At 35.9% G+C, this 11,059-nt stretch overlaps 1 protein-coding gene across 1 annotated transcript in view; it reads right to left on the reverse strand.

The window, feature by feature from the left end:
- Positions 1-6,864, reverse strand: part of LOC125237762 (PHAF1 protein CG7083) — a 38,194-nt gene extending 31,330 nt beyond the window's left edge. The window contains exon 1 of the mRNA XM_048144937.1: positions 6,557-6,864. Within this exon, the coding sequence (XP_048000894.1) occupies positions 6,557-6,620 (64 nt within the window). The 5' untranslated portion in view covers positions 6,621-6,864. The remainder of the gene's footprint in view (positions 1-6,556) is intronic.
- Positions 6,865-11,059: the final 4,195 nt, after the last annotated feature.

Genomic DNA, 11,059 nt, shown 5'->3' on the forward strand with positions numbered 1-11,059 from the left:
GAGTGGTCCCGCCACTTGTTGCTTACACTAACTCCTTTTCATTAAACTTTCGTCGTCGGGTGTGTCGCGACGTTTCGCGAGTTACCTGGCAACACTACCAACTGAACGAAACAACCTCCATTCAAACCAGTAAAAACCTGTTTGTCACTTTATGGCGTGTTGAATTTAATTATGTAAATTAATATTCGAATCAGTGCTCATCAAGGGGAGCCGAGTCACCAAAGAAAGCTAAGTGGTGTTTTATATCTCTAGGTTTAAAAGAGGAGTGGTTCTCCCAAAACTTTCTTGTTCATTTCACTTATAACTTTAACTTCTCATGATGGACGATTATTGCTATACATTATTACAAGCTTTATGATAATGATGATGTTTCCGTTACGGATGATATATTGAAATGAGTGTGGCAGGGAGTTGTTACACGTTTATGCATATAAAGATCATGTAGTTAACATGATTGCATCACAAAATGGCGCATGTTGAATGCGGGAAAGAGCCAACGTGGCTGTAAGTCAGCGCGGCCCCAACGAGTTTGGGACCAGGCATCGGGTAGCCCTGATGCTGGTATGACCGCCACCGGGGGCTGGGGGTGCGGTCCAGCCTTAGTAATTGTGCTATCTATTTAATATGAGGAAAGTTATGAGTTTGGCTGGGGTTGGAGTCGCGCCCCAGGCCTTGGTAAACGCCAGTGAGTTTGTGAGACCTGGCCGCTGACACCTGAAGGCCATGGGTTCACGCATCCTCTGGGAGGACCCCCAAGATGGTGATCACTGTAAGGGCCCTCGGGCATGTGTACAGACTAGCGCTACTCTGAGAGGGTTGACGAACCTTCATACACATTTTGGGTCTAATAATGATATTTGTCAAGCGTTGGCCACTAGTGTGGAGCGTTGTGACACCATGTAAATGTATAGCTTTAAGTTTGTATATTGTGTCTAAGAAAATGTATGATTTGATAAAGATGGATTTGGTAATGTGCCAGATGAAAGAACTACCTGATTTCCCTATGGGTTCTTCATGTGTTGGTTAAATTCATGTTTATGAAAGTAATTACTGATGTGATAATGTGGTTACCACAGAGAGGTTCTGTGGTATATGAAAGATAAAAGTGGCTTTGATAATGTGTGTACGACAGAGGTGTTCTGTTGTTTATGAAATATCTCTAATAATCTGTAATGTGTTGATCTATGTGTGGTGTTAATGTACTTGCCTTAGTTGTGTTTATGAGAGACATGTTTGAGAAGTGTACTTGGTAAGAGAATGGTTACAAAGCTTTCATATTGAGTTTGGCTATTATATATGGAATTTTGTATCCTGAATATGCTGAATTAAGTTGATATATCTCAATACATTAGTTGAGATAATAGCAACTATAATGAAAGACAAATGTTGTTAGAAATTGACTTTGTTTACTGATTTACTGCATTATTTGTGTAGTACTTTGGTATGAATATTGATGCACCATAATGGTGACTGGAAAGTATCTTTGAGATACTTTACATATGTATTTAAGTACTACATTTATGTAGTTCAAAGGGAACTAACATGATGATGGTCATGATAATGATAATGGTCATGATAATGATAATGGTCATGATAATGATAATGGTCATGATAATGATAATGGTCATGATAATGATAATGATGATGATGATGAAATAGTTGGAACTGTGATAACTTTAATAAGCAACTTGGAATTAATGATTTCAGTGAGATTTGAGAACCTATAATGGAAAGAATATAACATGAAATTAACCTTGTAATAATACTTGCATAGAACTAAATGTGTGATATTATATAGAGATAATTTAGTGACTTTGTAAGTCATAGTTACCCCTTTTTAATACAGATCTTGAGATGCCAGTCATGCTGACCAGTGTGGAAGCAACGAGGACAGCGGTTAGAGAAAGGCTCTAACAGTCATTCCATACATGCAGTGTAGCCACTGCTAACCAAAGGTATGAATCATTCCTTTGCTTGACTGACGTTTGTACAGATTGAGTTATAATGATAGCAGTTATAGTGATAAACCTTTGGAGATGAATTCAGGCAATTGTTTTAATTCTTTTTGTTCCAAACTTATTCCCCAGAGTTTGGAACACTAGGAAATGTCTTATCTGGGGGTAAAGAACTGATAAAGAAGTATTGATTGTGTAATGCAGTCTGATGGATGATTGCGAAAATCCAGCAAATACCTACTGGGCATTTTCGCGAAAAAAGATTCAAAAACGTTTTTTTCTAAAATAGGTAAATTTAATGTTTTCCTACTCAGAATTACGAGCCCTTTTCATCCTACTAGGCGGAAAAAAGCGTCCTAAATTTATTTTTTCCAATTCGTTACTATTTTTCAAACACTTTGCACAGCGGTTACAAAGTGGAAAGTATGCAAAATAATAGAAAATTTTGGGACCATTTTTTGTCTCTTAAAGACCTCGTGATTCTGAGTAGGAAAAACATAAAATTTACCTAGGTACCTTAGAAAAAAATTTTTTGGTGATTGTTCTCGCGGAAATGCCCTACTACTGTTACTGTAACTTAAAAAAAAAACTTGTTCTAATTACAAAATTTTGCCTAGGTCGAAGGTTCGGATTCGGTCAAAAGCGGGTAAACTGCCGCGTTGAAAGTTTTTGGGGTGCCATAGCCAAAATGGCAAAAACGGAACCCTTAGGCCGGCAACAGACAGTCTTAAATTTCATAGTCTTAAAAAATCTTAATCTTATGAAATCAGATCGAGTGTACGAATTTCCATGCAATTTCGCAACAGTCTTATTTTTTAAGATTATGTTTTTTTTTCAGATTGATCTGACAGATTGCGAATAATCTGAATTTTAAGAATGTGTGTGGCAAGGCAGTCATTTTATAAGATTACGAAATTTAAGACTGTCTGTTGCGGCCTTAGTTTCGTTATGTCCGTTTGTCTGCATGCTACAGCAATTTTTTCGACTTTTTGAACAAAACTAGCGAATATCCTCAGAGCATAAAATTCGTATATCTATGCAAAATAACCAACAACATTTGGTTTTAATTTCACAGTAATTTGATTCATTTATTAAGTCAGCGCTAGGCGCAAATTTCGTAAAAAAATGTCTCTCAAAAATTACAGTTTAATAGTCCAATTTACTACTAAATCAAATTCTGAAATGTTGTATTAAAATAACAGATCCATAAATAAAACCCAATAAAAAAAAACAAAGATTAACTAAATGAAAAGGTTACATTAACCGGTCAGTGTCACTGGACAAAGAAAACAGTTATATACAAACACTTTTAACTATAACTAAACATACATTAAACCTTATAAGACTTGCAATAGGCTTCAAAATAACTTAGTGTGTATTTAATTCATAAGTAATAACCAATATATATAGACCTCTCTTTACATATATAGGTTGTTATTATAGGGGTCAAAATATATTGGATATTTATAGTTGATGTTTTATGAATTCCGTGGACAGATGTTTTATCAGTTATGTTCTTTGTTTTGAATATACATAGGTCAATAGCATATAATGAAAAATAGTAAGGGCACAGCTGTGCGGGTAAACAGAATACAATGTCTATGCTATGAACAATAATTTTTTATGCTCACTAGCTCGGAAACACGTGTTTTGTCCTTTAATACCAGCGGGTAAAAACGCATTTTATCCACTAGTGGGTAAAGTAATTTGACCTTGAATAAAGTCAAATTAACTGTTTTAAAATTGATAAAAGTAGGTGAATCTAGTAAGTAGTAGTATTTACCACCTGTGGAACTACTGGAAGCAGTGATAAACGCATTTTTTGCGTTGTACTTTCCTCGCTATAGTGAGGGGAAAAGTTTTGTGTTACACTCGGGTGCAAATGTATTTTACTGCTCGTGTGTTAAAAAACTCGCAAGTTCAGGATTCTATTCTTGAACCACTCGCTTCGCTCGTGGTTCAACTATAGAATCCTTTCACTTGCTCGTTTTTCAATTTCACACTCGGCGTTAAAATACAACTTTGCCCCCTTGTATAACAAATAACTATTATTATGATGCGAATGAAATCTTTATTTACATGAACATATTTACATTATTGTGACGTTATCTGGGTAAAGGGACCTTATTGTCGATGGCGCTTACGCCCCGCGGCGTGGTATTTGTACATGAACATCGCTCATAACGCCGTAAGCGCCATCGACAATAGGTCCCTTTACCCAGATAATGGCACAATTATATAAGAAACTAAGACTAAACTTAAAAGCTAGCTAATATCTAAAATTGCCTTGCCTTACCTATGGCTGTCAAACTTGGACCCTAAACCAGTCAACCAAAAATAAAATACAGACCACACAAAGAGCAATGGAAAGTAGCTGTTTAGGCATCAAGTTAAAGGACAGAATATTATTCCATATTATTCCTTTGTATTATTCCATAGACGAATTTATATATAATACTAATAGTGCTTAATGTATAGATATTAGTTTAGACTTCTGAGTGATTTAATGTATTAATATTAATAAATACTCGTAATGATATTCCATGTAAGTAATGAAATTATGTAATTTGTAACAATTATTATTATTAGATTGTAACTTATTGTACTGCTTAATTCACCTACAACATAATTCAAAATTGATGACATTCTATATGTATATTACACGAATTTGTAATACCTATATCATTATATAATTTAATTTTATGACTGACATAGACATACATGTTTTTGACATATTTTAGTACCTAATTAATTAATTATCTTCAATTTTGAATCATGGCTTAGATATTGGTAGTTAATAAGTATTATTCATATTAGTATGCAATATTCAACACAATGTACATTGTTATGAATAAAATAAATGAAATGAAATAAGATGCTCAGATATTAGACAGAAGACGCAAGTAACTGATGCCTTACGCTTTGCTCAGAGCATGAAATGGAGATGGGCGGGTTAATGGTTACATAGTGGAAAGGACCACAGGGATCAAGAAAAGAGGACATCCACTATCCAGGTGGCAGGATGACATTGTGGCTACTGCAGGCAAGGAATGGCAAAGCATGGCAAAAGATAAAGTAAAATGGAAACAGCTGGAGGAGGCTTTTACCCAGAAGGGGTCTACAGAAGAAAATCAATAATAAAAACCAAATTAAAAGAAAAGAAAATCTTTTTCTAGAATAATAAAGCTTAAATAAATAAATATCTAAAATAGGCCCTTGAAGCATTGTACCAAGGATACTGGCGACATTTCCTAGCTGTATTGCAATGTTGATAAGTCACCAGCTCTTCGGTCAATGATTAATTCAGGATATCATAAACAGGATAAAATAATTTTTAGGAATGTTATTTGTGTATTGTTGTAGTGTTTTAATTTAATTTATATTGTAATTTAATTTAATTTATTTTTGTTATTATTGTAACTAATATAGAGTAGGGATAGTTTTTTAAGTTTACTAACAAATTTATGGGATCACGCCTGAAATAAAAAATTTTTCATTTCATTTTCATTTTCATAAACATAAACATAACATATGATTGGTCTGGCTTAGTCGGTAGTGATCCTGCCTGCTAAGCTGTGGTCTGGGTTCAGATCCCGGTATGGGCATTTATTTGTGTGATGAGCACAGATATTTTGTTCCTGAGTTATTGATGTTTTCTATGAAAATAAGTATTTGCATTTTACAAATTTTGTTGTCTGAGTACCCACAACAACAGTATTACAGGCAATTGGTTCATCTATTATTTTAGAGCCTAATAATTACAGACCAACTGAAGGTTACTTTCGGTTTCGGCCAATTTCATGTTCTGGGTGCTGTTTTCCAATGAAACTTTCGCAGGAAGGGCTTGCAGTTTATATATTCAGTTACCAAAGAATGGAAAAAAATCGTATGTAAAAGGAGTCAGAAATGTAAGTATTGGACCTATTCACCCCTATCCCAAGCACCAAACTGGAGTAAAGAAACTTAAAACCGAACTAGTTTATATGAGCAAATTGATAGAGAGTGGAGCGCTCTCTGTTGTGAATGACCAGGCAAGCAAAATATCTACTTAGATAGCAATAATTCTTCAATTGTTTTTATTTAAGTACCTATATGTATATTTAAAAATTGTTTTTTTTATACTGTTAATATTTTCCTAATACATTTTGAAGTCAACAAAATACCGACCTACTGTGTGTAATAAAATCATAATTAAATTGGGGAGAATTTATTTTTGGCGGGATGAATCATGCATATTTCACAATATAAACGAAAATTAATAATAGGCGCCTCAGAAAACGAGAGTAGCCAATGGGTTGTCAAGGAAAAAGTTCGAGGCCTAATTTACAACGTTAAATATATTTAGATGACGAAATACACCCATTTCACGGTCAAGACTAGCAATAAAAAAATAAACAGCCAGTGCAGACGAGACAAAGGCATTGACATTACGAGTAAAAAAATCAATGTTTTGTCGATGGCCAGCGCAAAATGCATTCGAAATTCGAATTTGTTGTCGGCCACGGTGTTGTGGCGTCCAAAACACCGTTGCGTAAGCCATCCCGCGTAAATACAACGCAAATTTTTGACGTAACAAATAAATAGAATAACAAAAGACGCACCTAAAACGAACTCCCAGGCGTCGCAGCCCAGGGATCGCTCCGGGATGATCTCCAAATCCAACATTGTGCACTAAACACTTCACACACACTATTTTAATACACTTTTCACTTCAAAAAACGTTTTTAAACGCCAAATAACGCTATTACGCTGCCTTTCTTTGTTTGCCAACTTTAGTTTTCAACCATTTTGTATTTGTCAGAGAACTGTCATTACAAACAGCTGATTGTATTTTGCCAGGGTCGGATTTTGTTTTTTTTTTCTGCACTTGAACGTGTTGCCACTGTGGACTATCGATGCGATATGAATGTTGATGGCGATGGCGGGTGACGCACTACGCTACGCTACGTGATAAAAATCCAAGAGTAATCAGTCCTATGTTTATGCTAGTTAAAGATAAGTCATTGCTTGTATGTGACTAATTCGAATGCGTAGGTAATAGGTATATGTATGGGTAGTTCTATCGCTTTGTTGTGTTTGAAAGGTACGTAATGTAAGCTATACATTGTGGTTCTGTGGTGCTTGTACAAACGTATTTGATATTTCATGTCATTTATATTTCAGTTCATTAATTCAATTTCATTTTAATTCTTTCCATTTTTCACAATATTAACAAACACATTGCAAAAAGTTTAAACGCTATTTTTTTACTATTAAATACGTCCCTGCCATCTCGTAATGACGCATGCGTACCAACCTTGAGTAAAAAAATATTGTTGTAAACACTGATATTCGTGTATCTCTTTCTAACGAATGCGAACTAGTGCATACTATCTCCATCAACACGTCCATCAACAGTTTTCATGCTATCTTTTTCCTGCTTCCAAAACAGTATAGCTCTGTCTGCTTCTTGTACGCTAATGTTGGTAATTATGAGAATACTTAGCACTCATTTGAAAACGTAACAAAAGCAGCGTCCATTGCGGTTTTACTTCTGAGATGTTAGTTGTTTCTAGTTTTAAAGCAGTAATGTATACTAACAACTAAATAATTCGAAAAGTTTCTGCAGTCTATTAGTATCTTTCTAGGTAGGTATACCTAGACAGGCAGTCTATACTAAAATAAAGTTTAAGAAAAAAAAATATTAGGATATCCGGTCACATCCTCTACTGTTTTTGTCTTTCGGTATATTTCCCGCCAATCTCGTATGGCGAAATGTTCTAGTGGCCTTGAAATTGGAACGAACGCCCACACTTTCGTAAACGTAGGATTGTGTAATTAAATTGTTTTCGTCGAATGGTCTGACGTATCGTATCGTAAATATTTAGGGTTCCTCTCTATCTAGGAATCTCTTTCAAGAAATAGCGATAAGTAATTAAGTAGTTAGGTATTAGGTGTATCGAAGATAATAGGAGAAGTAAAAAGGCGACAGAAGATCATCGGAAGATAGGTAAGGATATCTGGCTACCTAAACCTAACACCTATCTCGGGCTACCTGACTTCAAATTTAGCATCAACTTTGTGTAACGAAATCGCAGTCAACAACTATAACCAAACAAATTAATCTGTTCTTTTCCTACAGAACCCATGAAAAACACCACAGTTTTCCTGACTAATCGCCAACATACTTTTCGCTATCGGTACGCAGAATGTTTTTCATATTTTGACACGCGTAGCTTCGGTCACGGTTACGTCAAGAGCCGAGAATAGAAAGATTATCGTGAAAGAACATCTTATGGAAGAGGTCACACTTTCATACATTCTGTATGACGCTTTGACCTCTTTTAAACAGACTATGTACTTTGCTCAACTAGAAATTCTTTGAGAATCGCCTGGGATAACTATATAGTCGGTCAAACAAATCTTGGCACTAAAAAACCGGCCAAGAGCGTGTCGGGCCACGCTCAGTATAGGGTTCCGTAGTTTTCCGTATTTTTCTCAAAAACTACTGAACCTATCAAGTTCAAAACAATTTTCCTAGAAAGTCTTTATAAAGTTCTACTTTTGTGATTTTTTTCATATTTTTAAACATACCGTTCAAAAGTTAGAGGGGGGGGGGACGCACTTTTTTTCCTTTAGGAGCGATTATTTCCGAAAATATTTTTTTTATTATTTTTTATTTAAACTTTATTGCACGACATAAAATTGTACAAATGGCGGACTTAATGCCTTAAGGCATTCTCTACCAGTCAACCATTGGATCAAACAGAAACTTTAGTTAGTGCAGGATTGTCAATATAGAGATGTGACAAGAAACACAAATCAAATTACCTATGTATCCAATAAAAGAAAATGTATATATGAGTGGATAATATATAAATATATAGCTAATAATATAAACTTACATACAAACTATAAATATATAATATATAATGTACCCAAGTATAAGCAATATGCAGATCATTTATCCTTGAGCTTGTTGGAGAGGTGTGTACGTAACATGCGTTTAAAAGAAAATTTGGTCTGTGCTTGCCTTAAGGGAAGAGGGAGATCATTCCAAAGACGAGCTGCCTGGAGGGTGAAGGAGTTGGAAATAAAGCCAGTGCGATGATAAGGAATAGCCAGCTTAAGAGTTCGGGACGTACGCAGTTCACAACCGGGACGCGGTTCTATGAAATTGAAATTTGATTTAAGATAGTCGGGGGTAACTGGATCAAATAATATAGAATAAAGAGTGCATAGAATTCTCAGAGACCTGCGTTCACGAATGGGAAGCCAGTTCAGTTTGCGGCGAAAAGCTGATATGTGATCGTATTTACGGAGCCCGAATATGAACCTAATGCAGCCATTCAACAGTCTGTCTAATTTATTGAGTAAATCTTGGCTAATATTAGAGTAACAAACATCTGCATATTCGATCACGGGCAACACTAGAGCCTGGATGAGAAGAGTTTTCGTGCTGACTGGAAGAAAGTGCTTAAATCTATATAAAGATCGCAGCATGTTAGTCACCTTACGACAAACGTTAGACACCTGAGAAGTCCATGTCAAGCCACTGTCGACGACCAAACCAAGGTTTTTCACATCGGGCTGGAAAGGAACTATGTTATTTTCAAATTTAATGGGATCTAAAAGAGCGGTATCAAGTAAGGACAATAGCCGTGGACTACCCAGTACAATGGCCTGACACTTGCTGGGGTTGACACAGATTCCGAAATCGCGTGACCAGGCAGATATGATATCCAAGTCGTCGTTTATTTTGCGGATAGCTAGGTCCAAATTGCTGGGGCTTGTTTGGGCGTAAAGTTGTAGATCGTCGGCGTATAAGTGGTGTGAGCATTTAATACGATCAGTTATTAAATTAATAAAAATGGAGAAAAGAAGAGGAGACAGAATACCGCCCTGCGGAACGCCAGAAGACAGCTCGCACCAATCAGATGTAGATCTATCAGCTCGAACAGCCTGCCGACGATTCTGCAGGTAAGATGAGAACCATTCAGCCACTGATGACGTGATGTTCAGGTGTTTCAAGATAGCTATTAACAGCTCGTGATTAACGGCGTTAAACGCATTAGAAAAGTCTACCAGGACAAGCACAGTCAACTGAGTAGACTCCATACCCTGCCTCACATCTTCGATAACCTTCAGCAATGCAGTAGTTGTACTGTGTCCACAACGAAAACCTGATTGTACTGGTGAAAGAAGTTGGTTGTCAGAAATGTGTGCAGACAGTTTTTTATGTACAATTGCCTCCAGAACTTTGGATAAAAACGGAAGTATGGAGATTGGGCGAATATTAATATTATCAAAAAACGATCTTAGTACCCTTACTCATTTTTAAATACCTATCCAACAATATATCACACGTTGGGGTTAGAATGAAAAAAAATATCAGCCCCCACTACATGTAGGGGGGGGTACCCTAATAAAACATTTTTTATTTTTGCACTTTGTTGGCGTGATTGATATACATATTGGTACCAAATTTCAGCTTTCTAGTGCTAACGGTTACTGAGATTATCCGCGGACGGACGGACGGACGGACGGACAGACAGACATGGCGAAACTATAAGGGTTCCTAGTTGACTACGGAACCCTAAAAAAGGCGGCAAATTTGAAAAATGTGGGGCTCAGCGGCAATTATCTTCATTTATCGCGTATGTTTTGCCCTTTCCAGGGTCCATTATGTATAGGTATGCAACATATTGGAATGCAAATAAAGATCTATCTGTCTACCTTCCTAAACCTTGACGGCAGAATCGTCAACGAACTATAATACTTAAAAATTAATTGAAAAAAAGTAATAGGGGCGAAGGCTTAATTCCTAAAGAAAAATTAGAATTTCGCGCCATTTTCAGTGCCAAAATTCCTTTGACTATAAATGATCGATATTTAGAAAGAAAAATATACAATGTGGTACCTTTCGATTGCGACTGCACAAATACCTATTTACGACAAAACCACGATTTCTCTGCACGTGTAACTTATCAGCTGACTAACGTTGAGTCACCCTTATCATGCAGTTTACTACTCTATACTGCTTTAAATAAATGACAAATTTGTTAGAAGGATAGATTTTATGTTTTTGTTTACTATTATGTCAATATTGTTTATCTAATGCTATG

The sequence above is a fragment of the Leguminivora glycinivorella genome, chromosome 22 (assembly GCF_023078275.1).
Source record: "Leguminivora glycinivorella isolate SPB_JAAS2020 chromosome 22, LegGlyc_1.1, whole genome shotgun sequence".
Lineage (NCBI taxonomy): Eukaryota > Metazoa > Arthropoda > Insecta > Lepidoptera > Tortricidae > Leguminivora > Leguminivora glycinivorella.